Source organism: Melospiza melodia, chromosome 14 (assembly GCF_035770615.1).
Source record: "Melospiza melodia melodia isolate bMelMel2 chromosome 14, bMelMel2.pri, whole genome shotgun sequence".
In the NCBI taxonomy this organism is placed as follows: Eukaryota; Metazoa; Chordata; class Aves; order Passeriformes; family Passerellidae; genus Melospiza; species Melospiza melodia.
In genome coordinates, this window is record NC_086207.1 from 5,216,637 (window position 1) to 5,235,884 (window position 19,248).

The 19,248-nt window shown below is 41.7% G+C and overlaps 1 protein-coding gene across 8 annotated transcripts in view; it reads right to left on the reverse strand.

Annotated features, from left to right (window-relative positions):
- Nucleotides 1–19,248, reverse strand: part of ANKHD1 (ankyrin repeat and KH domain containing 1) — a 102,091-nt gene that overhangs the window by 54,695 nt on the left and 28,148 nt on the right. For all 8 annotated transcript variants that reach the window (XM_063168530.1, XM_063168528.1, XM_063168527.1 and 5 more), the window contains exons 3-9: nucleotides 10,412–10,568; nucleotides 7,553–7,700; nucleotides 6,583–6,730; nucleotides 5,331–5,564; nucleotides 3,717–3,811; nucleotides 1,061–1,298; nucleotides 696–887 (exon numbers count right to left, since the gene is read on the reverse strand). In XM_063168530.1, coding sequence (XP_063024600.1) covers nucleotides 696–887; nucleotides 1,061–1,298; nucleotides 3,717–3,811; nucleotides 5,331–5,564; nucleotides 6,583–6,730; nucleotides 7,553–7,700; nucleotides 10,412–10,568 — 1,212 coding nt within the window. The remainder of the gene's footprint in view (nucleotides 1–695; nucleotides 888–1,060; nucleotides 1,299–3,716; nucleotides 3,812–5,330; nucleotides 5,565–6,582; nucleotides 6,731–7,552; nucleotides 7,701–10,411; nucleotides 10,569–19,248) is intronic.

The window sequence follows — 19,248 nt, forward strand, 5'->3', positions numbered from 1 at the left end:
GTCCCTCGATGTGCAGGGAGCTTCACTTTCTAAAATTACAAATCCAGCCAATTTTATGCTTATTCTTAGAGCATACAAATAAATCACCTTCCACAACAAGGAAGATATCCCAAATACAGCTCCTTTTTCTTTATTATTTTAAGCAGAACACTTTAGACTCTACCAAGTTTATAAACTGAAAGATGATCATTGATTATAGCCCAAACTCCAGCAAGATTTAATTTTGACTACTGTGTAATGCAGCAGTAAAGCTCATTCATCACAGAAATTCAGCACATTCCAGAATCTGTCTTGCACACTACTTCCCAGCACACCATTCCTAAAGAACTGGTTATTCAGGGAGACTGAATGCAGATAACCAGGCTTAGTCAAAGCTGGAGTAGCAAGCAAAACCAAGCATCATCTGTATTAAAATTCTGTCCTAGATGCAGATAGCTGAAAACACTGTTTCTAATGAATGTGGATGCTTTCTAGATATGGAACAGGATCACCTGCTCCAGGAGGCACTTTCCTCTGTTACCAGTATCAAGCAATACTGAGGTGCAACATGCTTTTTCCTTCTTGCTAAACTATCAGAGGATACTGTTTCCTGTTAGAACACTGCCACTATCAAAAGCCCAGGGATGTTCCAAATCATACAAAACACATCAAGTCCATAGTATCTGTGGGCTTAATCACTTGCTCTGAACACATACCTGCTGCCAGCAAGTATTTCACCAGTTCAAGATGACCCTCTTGAGCAGCTTCCATCAAAGGTGTTGAGCAACCAAGCTCTATATCAGCTCCTGCCTTAATAAGGAAGTCAGCAACTTCAGAGAAGCCTCCACAGCAGGCCAGGGTCAGGGCTGTCTCCTGCGTTTCCTCTGTCTGTGCGTTAATATTTGCCCCTGGGAAACAAAACAGCCATTACTGACACTGGCTGGGGAGGTGAATGCTCATCACTCCCACAGCAGTTTGGGTGTTTGAGCTCTGCTCTGTGGGTACAGCAGTATCAGAGCAATGTGCACAGGACATGGATCACACGGTGTCCTTCTGAGCTTCCATGGCCACGGGATCTCACCTTGTGCCAGCAGCAAGGCCACCATCTCTTCGTGGCCTTCCCGGGCAGCTTCCATCAGAGGTGTGTAACCCTCATCATTGACCTCCTCCAGGTTGGCTCCTCGCTCGATCAGAAGCGCTGCCAGCTCCACGTGCCCGCCACAGGCAGCCAGAGTGAGCGGGGACTCGAAGGAATCCGCGGGCATGTTCACCTGGGCACCGCTGTCCAACAGCAGCCGTGCCACCTCCACGTGCCCGTCCTGCAACAAAGGGCAACCAGAGTCACAACTGGAGTCACCTCATGCTGTATTGCAACCACTATTGCACCAGGCCTGAAAATGATCCTACAAAGACAGGGCTTTTTTTATTTATCATGGTTTAATGGTAATACTTGGACCTAATCAACATTGAGATTTCCACCTATATCTAAGCAGGTTTAAATGCATGAGGTAAAAAGAAACACCAACATATATCTAGCTCTATTTCTTGAGGGAAAAAGAATTATGGCACAAAACTTAACTTGCAGCACAATCTTTGGGACACAACATACTAGACACAGCAAACAAGAGCCATAAGTAATAAACCCACTCGTTGGCTAAACCTCAAAACAAGCAACAGAAAAAAATATTTTCTTATTATTTGTAGTAGTAGTTGATTCATGACTTCTACAAACAAAAAACCAAAAAAGCCCCAGTTGGCAACTTCTAGACCCTGGGAAAGATACCTGCAAGAGAAACTGAAGCGGGTAACAGTAATGCAGATAACAGGAGGAGAGAGGACTTGGAAAAACTCTTAAAGGTGACTGAAAAATGCCCAGGGATGAAGTCATAGAAGAAGAGAATTAGGATTGTCAGAGCAGTCTGAGTCCTTACCAGTCAAAGCACATAGATGTATCTGCCAACTTCTCAAGGAAGTACTGTTAAACCTCTCAGCTACTTGTAATAGACCAAGTACCTAAAATCTGCATTTGACCAAAGGTGTAGTTTGGTAGAGAGCCACAACACTGGCAAAAGAGGAAAGCTTAAGCTGACCATGAAGCAGGTTGTAGGTAACCTGAGATGGACAGCAATAAGGGGTGCACATTAAACACAGGCTGTTGTTCTCAGAGGTTGAGAAACCTAAAAGCCAACAGCCACCTCATTAGAACCATTACCCAAGTGTGGCACTGTTCTGACCAAAACAAACTCTGAGGCACTTACAAAAGAACTGGTGATCAGAGACCAGACATCTCAACAACCTGTACCTGCTGCATTCCTTAGATGGAAAGAGATGAAGAGTGGGAACAGTCACAACAATTTGGTGAAACAGCTCCCTTGTGCAAGGGTGCAGCTGAATGATAACAAAACACAAATTCCTTGTTATGGAGTTGGGACTTCAAAGGCTCATCTTCCTTTCTGCTGCTTTCAAATGTCAATACACACTCTGTAATGTCAGAACACCTAGTCTGAAACACTAAAGAGCTGAAAATATACAGGCAAACCTCACAACTCTGTCTCCCAAGTGAGCTGTTTCACAGCCTCCAAATTAAGCCAGTCCTTGGATTGTTTCACCAGGAAACCAAGAAAAAGCAAACAAAAAAAAACCCCAACCTAAAGAGAACAGTGGGGCTGATTAACCTTTAGTCTGCAGTTGTGGTGCAATCTCCTTTAGGTGACAGCATGCACCCACTGCCCTTCTGAATTCCTTACTGGCACCAGGCTCTCCTCCAGGGAAGGCTATTCAAGGATTCAATTACCAGCTCACTATGGAGGACTTGGACACAGTTCCCCAGCTACACCCTGACCTTGGTCTCTTGCATCATCACCTCACAACTGCACTGAAAGAACACTTGATCCTCCAGCTCTCAGCACACTGGAGGAACACTGCAGCCTATCTTCCAAGGAGTACAGGCTACTGGGAGAAAAATCTGTTTCCCTCTTTTTGCTGTGCCTCCTATGGAAACAAGGCCCCTGTTCTTTCTTCAAAGAAGCCCCCCAGATTGAAGAAGAGAGAAAAGGTCATCCAAGATCTATACAGAAATGCTTTGACACAACAGCACACTCTTTATTAAGATGATGCTCTTGGATAGGGAAATTTTTCCTCAATGCCTGCATTGAAATTATATGGACAGTTGCTAGAGAACTAAGAACTACATTATTTTTCAAAATAAAATGGTAGGTCAAAAGAAAAACCTCACAATCTCATTTACAGAAACCTAGAAGAGAGCAAGTCATCTCTCCATGCAAAACACTTCCGGCGGTGATGAACAGACAATTGTAATGCATGAATCATCCAGCTCAGTGCACTTTTGGAAGGCTCATTCCATGACACACTGAGAGACCTTATTTATAAAAACAGAGGTGGAAAACAAACTAACAAAAAAAAAAAACAAAACAAAAAAAAACCAAAAAACCAAGTGATTTGTACTACATCACTGCACTGCAGATTAGTCACCCTAAACTTCACACAGAGAGCATTTAAAACACCACATCATCCCCCCAAAAATTAGAGTATTTTTCCTTTGTGAGCAGTTAGACCGAGAAGCTGGTGGGAGCTGCAGTAAGCACTTTTTTTACAATAACAACACACAAATTCACTTGCAGCCCCCAAACAGCTTGGTATCCAAGGCTCACTCTACTTTATCACCTCTTGCATTCCTCTCTCCCTGAAGAGGGAGCAGCACAAACAAAGGTATTTACCATGCAGGCCTCCATCAGCGCCGTGTGCATCTCATCTGTTTTGTGCTCTTGATCAGCTCCAGCTTCCAGCAAAAAACGAACCATATCTAAATGGCCTTCAAATGAAACAGATAAAATAAATAAGCATTCCACATCATCAACTTTTAGTAGTACAGACAATACATCTAATGAAATAATTCAGATTTTCACAGTTTGCTGTTAGAATCTTCACAAGTTACCATTGGCAAACAGCTTTTTAAAGTACTCCTTAAAAAATACCAATGCAAATGAGTCAGCAGCCTTTAGAAAGCCTTTCCCAAAGATATTGCTCAGCTGTGAGATGGAGACAGACCTGTCTAATTCAAGTTTACACAAGAACCTTTCCTTGTGAGTAAAAGCTACAAAACTGTGCTTATTCCCTATGAAACTGTACAGTGACAGATCATTTAAGAGTTCCAAGGCAGCATACAACTGGGGGAATTATCTTTTAGGGATGGGTCCATGTAGGTCTGAACTTAACTTTAAGCTTTTTAATAACACTCACATATTGCTAAGAACTAAGATACATTATATCACATTATCTGACATTATTTTTAAAAGCTTCTCCTGAGCTTTACCAAAACTTCATTTAAACTCTATTACAGTTTCTGTCATCTTAGAAATTGTCCCTTCTAAGTTTTTAGCCTCTTGATGAGCATTCTTCTCTGTGGGAAAACTGAGTCTTACATAAACTGACAAGAAAACAATCAACCATCTTGTCAAAGATAATACAGGACATCTCTGTGATTCAAGGTTTTACATTCCATGACTCAATCAGGTTCTGGGTTGAAAGAAACAGGAATGACCCTCCAACACATTCAGGGGTATTACTGGCATTTGCCTGTAAGGAACTACCACATGCTGTAGGAAATCCATGACAAATCCAGATGCAAGTCCTCAGATAGTTATACATAGTGTGTATCCTCAATCTTAGCCACAGAGGCAAAGCCTAAAGATACCATGACAATAATCCACATCCTTCTTTTCTATTTGTAGAAAAACAATGGTTGGAGAGCAAACCATAGAAGCACAGTGGGTTACCACTGCACTGTTACTTTATATAGAAGCTTTAAATAGCAAAAGAAATTATGCCAAAAGTCCCTAAAAGTTCATCACACTTAAGAATTCACAGCATTCTCCCAAATTACACTGAAAGAAAAGAATCCAGTAATAATGGAGGCATTGTCTCCCCATCAGATATTACAGAAACACACATTCCAACTCTGCATTTTCTGAAGAACCAACAGAGATGTTTTCAGTCTTCACAGACAGTTGGTGAGAGAACTGGGAATGAAACAGGGAATGTGGTAGTAGGTAGGAGGAGAGAATGGTGGTTTGTCAAGGCACAAGTTTGGACACAGCCAGTTACAAGTTTTCATCTGCAACATGTCAAACGTGTCCACCACATCTGGACACAAATGCAGAATTAACACCATGACACCACAGAGGAACGTTTAGTGACACTGAGCTTAAAACCAAAATCCAGTTTTTACAAAACTCTTAGGAAGACATTAAAAGTATTGCTGAAAGTTTTAGTCAGATAAATCCAAGCAAACAAATTTAAACAAAACTACAAAGCAAGGCAAGAGACAATACCTTTATAGCATGCGAGTGTAAGTGCACTTTCTTTGAACTCGTTGGAGTGAGTGTTGATTCCTGCACCATATTCCAGCAATACTCTTGCAACCTCCACATGCCCTGCACTGGCTGCTTCCATCAGGGGGGTATGTCCATTCTCATTGTGGTCTTCTATGTTAGCACCAGCTTTCAGTAGCACCTTCACCACGTCCACAAAGCCCCCGGCACAGGCGTAGGTGAGAGCTGTGTTCCCTGCAGAGGAGAGGTTGCATGAGAGCCCTTCCATCACCCACCCCAACACAGGAAGGAGATCAGTGTTAACAGCTCCAACAAACCCAAGGACATCACCAGCAGCAGCCTTTCACCTCACAGCAATGGTCCTCCACCCCATCGTTCCAGGTTTGTTATAAAACCCAAAATGACTGTAACATGAAAGTTGATTTTTTCAGTTTGACTGTTATGTTTCCTACTTTAGCAAAATTAGATCAAATAAACATGCACAAAAAAAATCAATAAGTAATTGTTACTGTAGAGCTGGGGGGTGATTTTTTGTTTTGTCTTTCTTTTTGCTTTTGCCTGAGATTGTATCCTGTAATTCCTTGAAAATTTTCTACTGCTGGCTGAGAATAAATTTATAATTTAAAACTCTGGTACTGTAAGTGACAGACACTCACATATGGCTCATGTTTTAAATACTACAGTCAATTTTAAGGTAACTTAGCTTAAAATGGCTAAACAAAAAGATAAAAGAATATCTCATAGTTTGGACACATGACTTGTTTGAAAATTTGGACAAAGTTTAAATTCTATCTTAATAAAAGAATCCAACTGTAGGTTAATGCTGTCAGGAGGTCAGTTAAGCTGTGCTCAAGAACCAGCAATACAGAGAACATTCAATGCACTCAAAATTTTAACTCCTCTTCAGTAAAAAGGAACAGTCAGAAATAACTGGTGTTGATGGGATGTATCCCATGGCCATCTTACTGGGTAATTTTGGATTATACCAATGAGAAAAGATAAACTTAATTTTTCTTGTTCTCTAACACCAGAGTGTTTTTTGCAGGAACAGTGCTTTCCATTAGAATTTATATTTAAACCCATATTTAATAATGGCCAGTTCAGACTCCAAACACATTCACTGCAGATCTGGTCTATTCCTAACAGTTCCTGTCACGTTTTCTTGTGAATGAAAGTGTTAGACAAAAACACAGATGTTCAGAGGAGCTGTGTGCCTTATGTGCTAGCTTTACTAACTGTGCTCCCCAGTTACCTGTGGAGGACTGTGCATTGACATCTGCACAATGGACAAGGAGGAGTTTAACAATATCCACGTAGCCTCCACTGGCAGCTGCCATCAAGGGAGTGATGTCCCCTTTATTCCCTCGATCTTCAACGTTGGCGTGCATGGCTAGAAGCACCTGGGGAAAAAAATTACTACAATGAGCAAATTGCAACACCAACCTTTTGTTTTTAGTGAGACTGGTTCCCCAGCCAGCTGCCACATCCCCTCACAACCCAGTGCCACACCCAAGATCATGCACAGTTACTGCCTGCATTGGGCTCTGCTGCAGAAAATCCTGAGTTTCTGCATTTGTTCATATCTAAGTTCCAGTGAAATATGGACATTTTCACAAGTCACAGGGCAATTTACTGACCAGAATGACAGCACAGAAAATATCACCTGCAATAATGACCAGGTCAAGCACACAGGCAAGAAGTTGTCTCCCTGCCCTGTGTTTTGGCATCAGAATGCATTTCTGAGAACTATCACCTAAACATTTCAAAGCAGCTGCCCTTAGATACAGAAGCAATATAGCTCAAAATTAACAGAAATTAATGCACTGTTGATATAAATGTGATATAGAAAAAGGATTGTGTGACTGAGACATGAGCTTTTAGAAGGTAACCAGTTGTAGTATTTGGGTTTACTGCTATTTTAGATACTCTTGCTCGGCAGAACAGCTGGACTGCATCTAGAACAATGCCAGAAAAGTAGATACATCACAAAACACAGGATTCATTCCTCAGACAAGTCCCTTCAACCTAAAGCATCTGTGACTGCATTTTCCATTACAGAAACTCAAACAATAACTAGAAACCCACAATAGCTGTATGCACTGATATTCTGTTGAAATAATAAAAAATTATAATAACCACAATAGCTAAAATGTTTACCCATCAAAGAAGCCCCTCAGATAATGCTTCACAAATGTTTAGTTCTAACTGTAATTGTTACTTACTTGTGCCAATTCATAATACCCTGCTGAGCAGGCCAAGCAAAGCAGACTCTCCCCCTCTTCAGTGTGTTCATTTACGCTCCGTCCCTCATCCAGCAGCTTGCGGACAGCGTTCACATCCCCATCGGAGCACGCCTCTGCCAAACTGCGACTGCAAAACAGGGACCAGTCAGCTCAAAACACACCTGCAACAGCTGGGCAGCTTTCCTAGGCAAGGAGGAAGCCTTTCAGTAAAGAGTCTGGGCTTCAGTGCTAAGCTTTACTTGAAAATACACCTTATATATATGTGTTTTAAGTTTATCTATATATGTACACAATTATTTCCATGAGTGAAATGGAGATAAGACACTTTCCATCAGTTGCTAACTTGTAATATGCTCTCATACAGAGTAAATGCAGAGAGGAGGGCTCAAAGCTGGTTTTTGTGATGTTTGCAAGACAGGAGCAACCCTCTCTGATGCTATTCCCCCTTCAGGGAATGCCAGAGACACAGAGGCTGTGACCATGACAAACTGCTGACTGCAGGTGCCAAGGCAAATTCCTACTGCAGACAAAGCCAAAAAGTCAGCAGCCAAGTATCACAGAGACCACTAATGTGAATACTCCAATTAGACAAACTTCTGCAATTAAGAGAGCAATCACCTACTTTTCTACAGCTAAGAAGTTGAACTTTCTTGAATAAGAACTCAGCTCTCTGGTACACAGAGCATCATGTTAGAAAGTAACAATTTTTGTACTTTCCTCTTATCCAGTGAAGTGAATAACCTGATGGGACAGTAGTTACACCTTCAGATGCAATCTGCTTCTGCCAGCAGTAAAACAGCTCCATTACTGCTAGCAGAAGCTGTAACTATAAAATTACCTGAATTTGAAATAAAATCCCATTCCATAGCTGAGGTACTGGGGTGGTCAGTATGTACAATTAACTGAATTTGAAAACAAATCCCATTCCATAGTTGGGGAACCAGGGGTGGTCAGTACATAAAATTAATTGAATTTGAAATAAAATCCCATTTTATAGCTGTGGAACTAGGGGTGGTCAGTATGTACAATTAACTGAATTTGAAATAAAGTCCCATTCCGTAGTTGGTGAATGGGGGTGGTCAGTACATACATAGAACTGAATCTGAAATAAAATCCCATAGCTGGGGAACCAGGGGGATGGTCAGTATGTAAAATTAACTGAATTTGAAATAAAATTTCTTATTTGGGGAACCAGGGGTGGTCAGTATATAAAATTAATTGAATTTGAAATAAAATCTCATTCCATACTTGGGGAACTAGGGGTGGTCAACACATACAATTAAATGAATTTGAAATAAAATCCCATTCCATAGTTGGGGAATGGGGGTGGTCAGTATGTACAATTAACTGAATTTGAAAAAAAATCCCATAGTGGGTAAACCAGGGGTGGTCAGTATGTACAACTAAATGGATTTGAAATAAAATCCCATTCCATAGTTAAGGAACTAGGGGTGGTCAGTACGTATAACTAACTGAATTTGAAATAAAATCCCATAGCTGGGGAACCAGGGCTACTCAATACATACAACCAACTGGACTTGAAATAAAACCCCATAATTGGAGAACCAGGGGTGGTCAGTATGTACAACTAACTGTATTTGAAATAAAATCCCATATTTGGAGAACCAGGGGTAGTCAGTATGTACAACTAACTGGATTTGAAATAAAATCCCATAGTAAGAGAACTAGGGTGCTCAGTCCATACAACTAACTCGACTTGAAAAAAAATCCCATAATTGGCGAAGCAGGGGCAGTCAGTACATATAGCTAACTGGATGTGAAATAAAATCCCATAGTTGGAGAACCAGGGGCGGTCAGTACATACAACTAACTGGATTTGAAATAAAATCCCATAGTTTGGGAACTAGTGGTGCAAAGTACGTACAATTAACTGAATTTGAAATAAAATCTCATTCCGTAGCTGGGGAACCAGGGGCGGTCAGTATGTACAACTAAATGGATTTGAAATAAAATCCCATAGCTGGGAACTAGGGAGGTGGTCAGTATGTACAATTAACTGAATTTGAAATAAAATCCCATATTTGGGGAACCAGAGGTGGTCAGTATGTAAAATTAATTGATTTTTAAATAAAATCTCGTTCTGTAGTTGGGGAACCAGGGTGGTCAGTACATACAACTAACTGGATTTGAAATAAAATCCCATAGCTGGAGAACCAGGGGTGATCAGTACATACAACTTACTGTATTTGAAATAAAACCCCACAGCTGTAGAACCAGGGGCAGTCAGTATGTACAATGAACTGTATTTGAAATAAAATCCCATAACTGGTGAACCAGGGGCGGTCAGTACATACAACTAACTGGATCTGAAATAAAATCCCACAGCTGGTGAACCAGGGGTGGTCAGTATGTACAATTAACTGGATTTGAAATAAAACCCCATAGCTGGTGAACCAGGGGCGGTCAGTACATACAGGTAACTGCATCTGAAAGAAAATCCCATAGTTGGAGAACCAGGGGTGATCAGTACATACAACTAACTGGATTTGAAATAAAATCCCATATTTGGAGAACCAGGGGCAGTCAGTATGTACAATGAACTGTATTTGAAATAAAATCCCATAACTGGTGAACCAGGGGTGCTCAGTACATACAACTAACTGGATCTGAAATAAAACCCCACAGCTGTAGAACCAGGAGCAGTCAGTATGTACAATGAACTGTATCTGAAATAAAACCCCACAGCTGTAGAACCAGGGGCAGTCAGTATGTACAATGAACTGTATCTGAAATAAAGCCCCACAGCTGTAGAACCAGGAGCAGTCAGTATGTACAATAACTGGATTTAGCTGCAGAAGCAGGGTGCCCAGCACGTACTTGTCCACCTGTCCGTTGTTGTGGTTGTTCTCGGCCCTCATGCGCGTCAGCGCGGCGGCCGCCTCGTCCAGCGCGCAGCTGACGGACGACGTCAGTCTCCGGAGAACCTCGGGATCTGCGAAGGCTTTGCCATCGGCAGTGGACAATTTACCAATTCCTTCAGTGCACCATCGGTCATCAGTCGGGTTAGTATGAGAGTCACACAAAAGAAATGCAAAGACACTGGTTTAGAGTTCAGCCACATGCACTATTAGTTAAAAATCATTTGCAAACATGCCAGATAACTAGCTACTTAAACTATCTGCTAACATTTGCTCAAGACCCGAATATTTAATTAACTATAACATAGCAGTAAAACCCTGTATCTTTCAATTGGCAGCTTTGTTACTTGTTCTGAAGTCTCAAGTCATACCTTTGAAGAACTTAAAAGAAGCTCAGATGTGATTTAATATTTTCTGAATGTGAAGAATTTTTCAACTTAAAACACTTATTACCCCTTTCCCACCCAAAGCAAAGCAGACTGAGTTCTAATATATATAATTTTTAAGAGTAGGAAAAACTTAAACGTTTATTAGTTTAAATTCCACCAATTTACCACTCCAAACTGCCCTGCTCTAGCTACAGGAACAAAAGTAAGAAAATGAAATTTCAAATATTCTAAGTGTACTTGAAATTGATGCCTCTTCTTCACAGACATAACACAGTAGAAATGCTTAGATTCAAGGAACTTTTTAAACAGTTTCTTTTTTTTATAACAGTTTCTTTGCTCAAGTTTTACTTCACACAGGTTTTACTCCTCATCGTTTAACATGTGGAAACAAACTCTGCAGTGTGGATAGGGCTTGTATCTTCAGGTACAAATGCACAAACAGCACAAACACCTCCCGGCCACCCACAAAAAAACCCAAACATGAATCAATCAATTTCAAGTGCTACAAAAAACGAATGGTTACTGGTTTATAGATCAGCCACGTTCCCCAGTCATGAATCAGTAACTCTTCAATTCCTTAGCTGTTAAAAAGGGTCAAATTAGATAGAAACCTCTGGAAATAAGGCACCTTATCCCTCAGAAGATTTGCTGTTTGGTATGTGCATCTCTCTGCAGGCTTGATTTACACCACAATGTAAATGTAAATGTTTGATTTCCCACAACCCAGCTTGGAATTATTACAGAATAAATCGTATTTTAAGTTTGAATTGTCTTCAGACAACGTATTTCCACAGTTTGAGAACATCCAATTTGTTTCTCAATAATGTCAGAATCAATACTTACCAAATCTCTCTGCCCTAAATCTCTTTATGCCAGCACACACCAGGCACACTGTGACCTTTTCCTGCACGGCTGTGCAGTGCTGCAAGTGCTGGCTATGATGAAGAATCCCTCTCCTGCCATTGAGACAGACAGACAGACAGACAGACACCTCCCCTGGGGTGCAGCTGATGGAAATTAGCAATGGAGGTTCAATGAGCTGCATTAGAAGCTTGTGCACCTCCTCCCTGGCTCCCTTCAGCACTGTCAAGGGGCCACAAAAACCAATTCATAACTGATTGCCCACTCTGCAATGAAATCAGAAATCACACATCCAGCTGTCTGTGTTGGAAGCCTGGCTAGTCCAGAGCAATCAGAGCACAAAAATGAGGGGCCATGGACTCTTGGAGGCCACTGGCCACACGACCCATTCCACCTCCAAACTGTTGAGGCCATCACCCCCGTGGCCATTGCTGGTAAATATAGCAAAGTTAATAAACAAGCCTCAAATGCCACAGCTCATGCCTGATGTATTCATGTGAACTGGATTTGCTGGTGGTGTGAAGGGGTTGGAAGTCCTGTCATCTCTGCAGGTGGGACAGTGGGGGACAGTGACTGCAAAACTGGGTCAGGACATCAATTTAGTACCAAACACACCAAGAAAGTGGCAGCTTTTCCACAGCTCTGCTTCCCCAGTGGCTCCCAGAGTAACTGCTGAGATGTTTATGCGAGCTATTTCTGGTGGCAGTGCTGGCTCTCGCTGCATTGCAGTGTACATAAAGCACTGCTGAAGGAAACACAAAGAATTAAGTCTTCACAACTCAGCACTGAGGCCTCATCTGGGACTGCTGCAACCAGAGCTGAACACCGTGGTAAACAACATGGAAAAGTACTCCAGAGAAATCCACAGGACCCCTGAGCAAAGGCTAAAAATGCACAGATTTAGCTTACAAGGAGCAACACAACTGCAGCTTCCCTCCACTTTAAAAAGCTCTAATTGAAGGAACTGTTAACAGCTCTGCTGTTGACAAAAGAAGTGGAAAATACAAAGTCCAGCCAAAAGAAACCAACCCAAAGAACTACCAAACCACCACCATCAAAACCCCACACAACCCAAAAGCCCACATGATCTGGCTATCTGCAGCTACACTGGATATCTCCATCATTTCAGCCCACCAAGGCAGTAGAACTGACAGGCTGCCTGGACAAGCAGGACCTACACCTGATATTTCCTCTGTTTTAAAATTTGTTGTGGCATTCATATCTGGGATTTCTGAAGGCAGAAGTCACATCAAAAATTCACAGAATTCACAGAATCACTGGGTTGGAATAGACTTTAAAGATCATTGGGTCCAACCCAAGCTCCAGCTCCTCATCTAAACCATGGCACCCAGTGCCATATCCAGTCTTTTTTTAAACACATCCAGATCTTCTGTGCCTGGTTCAGACAGACAAACTTGACCAACTACAGCTCTCCTATTCCCAAGTATTTTTTTTTCATGGATTTCCAGGTGGTCTCCTGGAGGACTCAGCAACCACAGGTCCCTGGCTCTTCTTCTGGACAGTCAGAGCACACTTACAGCTCACTCCTGTTTCAGACTTTGTTTCAAAAAATGAGCTACAACCACATCAAGGCCTTTCAGAGGGTAAGTGGAAGGTGCCTTTTATTTACCTCATCAGCTAGAACTCAACCCAGGTGCCATCCCCAGCTCTCAATTTCATATTTTTATATTGCCAAAACTAATCAACAGCCACAGAAAGCATCAGAGCTGACATTTGTTTGGCTAGCTGGAGTCAAAGGGAGACAGACTACAAGAATTACCATTGCAGACACACATTCATTCACCTCCCTTTTGCACATTATACTCAATAATTTAGTATATAATAACAATCTGAAGTTTTTATTTTGCTATGATTTAGGATGACTATGCCAGAATCTCAATGCTGGAATGCTCATGTGTCTTTTAATCTCTAATTTACTTCACTTTGTGCCCAAACCACTTGTTCTTGTGTCACTCTCATACACACAGGGACTCCAGCAGTCTGATTTACGTGCAGGATCTTGGCCAAAATTCTTCTTGCATCCTCCCATCCAACAAATACTGAAAGCATCCTCAGGACCATTCCACACACTCTTGTACAACAGTGACCACAATTTCTCACATTATTACAGTCTCTAACATGTTACTGATCTGAAGGTCTGATATTCTGTGCTTCCTGGAATATTACACACAGGCCATCCTTTCCATCTTTTCATGGACTGATCACTGTTGCAGGTTTAAGTCTGAAAAGAGAATGTGGGACCTGTTGTTTTTTTATTGAGAACAGTCCACAGCCATTAATTGTATGGAGAGGGTGATGCTTCTAATGCAAGGTTACAGCTCAACACTAAAATGATGAAGAGTATGTTCTTAAGCAAGCCAAAAGGAAGTGCCTTCATCCAACATAAGCTGCCATGCAAAGACCAAAAAGGTGAACTCAAAAATAGCTTGGACAGAATCACTGCAAAGCCTGTGCCTTCTAACAGCCTAAGAACAGAGGCCCTGAAAATCACTATTTAAGGATATTCCTGAACAATTCATAACTGGAAGAACATAGAGTGAAGAGACTTTCATTTGTGCTGTGATGTTCCTGCTTTACCCTCTGCAGGGCAAAGCCTGCACATCTTCAGATGAGAAATGCCAGGCACATCTTCACATCTTCTGTGGTGGGCAGCTCTGTCTGAGCACCTGCTGCTGGAGCCACGTGCCAGCTGTTCACAAACCCCACAGGAACAAGGCCAGCAGCACTTTTCAACAATGGAAAAGTCAATGACTGAACTTGGGGCCAGATAATGCCAGATGTTCCACACCTCAATGCCATATGACTGAACTATTTAAATTAGCCTGGAGTTGATTACAAAGGTGTATTAGAACAAGGAACTCACCTTTCAAGGGAAAAGTTTGCTCATCAGATACACACCTACGCTCCTACATCCAACACTCCCATTTCCTTGTTGACTCTCAGACTCATTGGGGTATTCCCACCTTGTAACTACCAAGTTTTAAGGTAACCTTATGAAATGAGCAGGTAATTTCTCAGTGTGATCTGAATTTAATTAGTCAGAGATACAGATATTGCCTCAAAAAGAAAAAAAGAAAGGAAACACCAAAAGGTTTGTGTTGCGGTGTGTTGTAATGTCCTGTTTTAGACTTCCAGGTCACCTCCCAGGTGTGCCTATGCCTCTCTCCCTTCCCCCTTGCCCCCTTGCTGAGTGAGTTCTGTCAATCAGGCTGAACATTCCAGCAAGGCGTCGTGTGGTTGGTCAAGTTCAAAGGATGCCCCTATGCCCAGAGGTCATTGGCCTGTCTGGGTGTCATCTTCCCCTGAGACCCTGCCCCTCTCACCTGGTTGGTGGCTCACCTGTACCTCCCCTCCCCCTGTCCCTGAGCTTAAAAAGGTGATCAGACCATGCGGCCGATGTTCTGTTGGAGCAGTTGCTCACGTTCAGACCTCTGGAACCATGGAATAAACCTCTGGACATTAAACCCTCCAGCAGAATCCTCTCCTTTTTCTCTTCACCATCGCCTGAAGCTATTCCTCCTGAGGTAAACGGGGTTCCAACAAGCCTGGACTTGTTCAGTGCCCAGCTGCAATCTCCAGCAAGCCAAGGTATCTCTGGGGTGACACACCGCAGCTGCTGCCTTTGGCCCAGCAGCGAGGGTCAGACTGGCCCAGGCACAATCTAACTGGGAATATTGGGAGCCGTTATTCCAAAAGGTTTGTGCCTTTGGAAAACACAGTTAAGTCCCTTATAGGACACAGCTGGTGTCAACATACACTTTGAACATCAAAGGAGACTGCTCCAAAAACATCAACATACCCAAGAGATAATGTCCAATAATCCTCACAAAGCCCTGCAGACTCAGTGGTGATTGTGTGCTTCCCCTGTCAGTTCCAGCACACTGCAGGTTCTAACACACACTGGAGGACATTTACTTGTAGCATGTCCAATTTATGCCCTCATGTGTGGGATCTCAGCACCTCAGGACTGATGTGCAGAGTGGCCGAGACCACTCTTGGGGGGCTCGGGAGTCCTGGAATGTTGCCAGAAGTGTCTGGTGGCTGGACTTTGATCCTACACGGGAGACGACACCTGTATGAGGATGGGAGGATTTCACTGGGTGAATGGTGAAGGGATAAGTTAATTAGAGTGTGAAACACAGGGTTTAGGATTTCTGTACAGGGGGGTCTAAAGAAGTAAGATGGAGGAATTGGGGCGTGTCCTGTCCTCCTTCTTGGCCTCCATCTTCTGTGGTGATGTTGGCACTTTGGGATTGGTTATTACTAAAGGTGTACTGGTCAATAAGGGTAAAAGGTATTGGGGGAAATAGGTAAATATTGTATATGTAATTTTGAGTATAAAGATAGGTGACTGCCCTGGGGGCTCTCAGTGTGCTCATGGCTGGCTGCTGTGCAGACCTCTGTCAGGCCAAGAGAAAATCTTTTAGATAAACAATTAATAAACACCGAGACCAAGAAAAGACCTGAAGCCTCTTCTCGTCCTTTGGAGCGCGGGCTGCCCAAGGCCACCCCGGGCCTTTCCAGGTCATTAAAACAGCCGAGAAACCGACACTCGTGCTCATCCCAAAGCCTAACTCAGCTTCAGTTCACACAGAATCAGCTGGGAGTCCTTAAGGGCTTACACAGCCCAAAGACAGGTTGTGATGGAAATGTGGACAGCTTTTAAAGACCCAAAGAAGTACAAAATGAGAACCATGGCCCAGAAATGTGTCTCTTATCTTTTTACCAGTATGTCAGGAATCTGCTCTAATCAGCCTGGTGTACAAGCAGCACCTCAAACAAGGTGAAGAGGGTTCCAGGAAGGAGAGGGGGGGAACTTCGGTTTAGGTTCTTTACTGGAATCTCCATTCAGAGGAATTGAGAAGTTCTAGACTGTCCAAAGCCTCGTGCCAACAAGCAGTGACCCCACCAGAACAGTCTCAACTCCAGCACATCACCCAGCTGCTACAAGAAGGCAACAAGCAGAACTGAACACGGGCTGTTCTCTAAGGTCTCAGGTGGCAAAGTTACACACTGCCTGTGTGAATAACAAAAATGTGCACTTGGCTCCTCTCTGATGATATCTAAACATCTTCCCAAACACAAATTTCATATTAGATCAGTTCCAGAGCCAGTAAACCAAAGAAAAGCATCCCCCATTTGCTTGTAAAGAGCAGTCCAAAGCAAAGCAAACCCAAAGGAACAGTCATTTGCAAGTTTCACTGCATTAAGATACCTAATTTGCAGCATCAGAATGAGGGACATAAATATATTTACAATTTTTTGAATATATTTTAATATTTACATGTAGCTTATTGTATGTTGATTGCTCAGGCTAAAGTCCTCAAGGCAAAAGCCACATATTGAGTAGTGCTCTTCAGGTAAAGAAATTAGAAAATACTAATAATTCATTCTAGTGCACTCATCTAAAATTCATATGCTTTAAAAAACTTTCATATGAAGTGTTGTTAAATAAAACTAGTTCACACTAAGCTAAAGAACATTAGAATTACAAGGAAAGTCTAATTGTAGTATAAGGAAAATAATGTGAGAGTACAGACTGAGCAATCCCATTTGGGATTTTTGGCTATTTTTTTGGAGTAAAGCATTATCCAGAATGCTTCTCCATTTTTCAGTAGGCCATTTCAACACTACTATTCCCAGTTTGATATGGTAGGGATTATTTTAGCTTTGTTTTCTAAAACACTACAAAAACTACACTGAGGTTTCAGTCATTCCAAGCCAAGCACACCCCTTTGGAATCACTACCACTGAAAATCACAGTTATGGTCTGATTTCAGCTCAGCTCCAGAGCAATGAAAGCTCACTGGACCTCCACCAGCCCTGCTGTATGGGCACTTCACATGAGAAAATATCCTTTTATATACAGGTGATAGAAATTTTCACTAAAAAACTATTTTCTCATCTTACCAAGTGCATGGCACAAACAGAACTCACTGGCTGCAATTTTTATTTTTCCTCTTCCCAATTAGTATTTGGACATGCTAAATAAAATTCATTTAGCATGAAATTAAGAGCTACAGCTTGAGGGGATTTTTTAAAATTTTATTAATTAGCATTTTACAATATTTCATGTGTCACCATCACAGTTCCCCATAGATTTAAGAGCAGCTGAGTTCTCAATTGCTATAAATCATACTCCTGACAGCAAACTGTGATGCTCAAAAATGACATTTTCAGTGCAATCTGAAAAATCATATTCAGATCATCTGCTAAGCATTTTTTGGCAAAAGCAGAAATTTATTATGCTGGACTGTATTTTATGGTCCTTATCTCAAAATATCCCTTCTTCACAAGTCCACTCTCTTAAACATAATAGGAAATCACCCACAATATTCACAAGTGAAAGGGAATGCCTGAAAAAAAAACCCTGAAAAGCCATTCCAACATACACACAGCTTGGGAGAAAACTTCCCTTAATTCCAGCTCCCATTTTTCACTTACTTGACACTACAAACTCTATTTAATATTACACTTGCATTTACATCTCTTTCAATGCACTTGTGGGAACAGGAGCCAGCAATCTCCACCACATTCTCTCCTCTTTCCAGCACAGCAGCTGGAGCACTGAGATTTTCCTTTTCCAGAATCAAAAGCCAGGAAGCACTTCTGCAGCTACAGTTAGTTCTTACTGATATTTCAGTAACATTTTGATGGCAAGAGTTCCTTTTTGAGATCATCTCCTTTTTACATTAGTGTGCTTAAATATCACACACTCTGAAAGCTAATTTTAGATTCCACACAAACACAAATCCTTGATTAACTAGTCAATATTCATTAACATTTCTTTTGAGAAATTAGATTCATTAAGTATCAATTTATAAATTTAGATTTCAATTGAGTCTCACGTCACTCCAATAAGGGTGACCTAATCAGGGAATTCACTACCTCAGCCACCAACTTCCATTTTTAGTTAAGCTTGGAAACCCAGTAAGCAAATTCAGCAATGAAAAACAGATTTATATACTTACAGATGTTTCTAGAAAAGTCCCAGTCTTCCCAAATAAATTTCATTTAATTTCTCTCTGCCAACCCAATCCACCCCATTCCTTTGTTTTCAGAATGCAAGGAAGAATACAGGTATTTGACAGATATGAAATACCAGACATATTTTGGATTAGAACATTGAAATAAAAGATTGGTTTAAACCTCTTAGCAGAGATTTGTTAACATATGAGAGGTCAGATAGGACAGAATAATACCAGAAAAATTATCCACATAACTACCTCCTCATCTTATTTAAAATCCTGACCATGCCAGACTTTGCTACAGCAGAACTCTCAATTTTTCTGTCAGTTTGATTTTTCCAAGCTTTTATTAGGCATCCATTTTCTCCCAGGTATGAACACTTTTCTAAAGCTAAAATGACATGAGCTTTTTTGTGCCAATCTAACACTTGGCCACTTCCAGAAGGATGACTTTGTGCTCCTTCCTCTCCCCATGTTTCCCCCACTGCCCTCACTCACACTGGGGAAAAGAGGAGTTTTCTCTCAGCCCAGGATAATCTGACCAGCAAAAGGTCTTT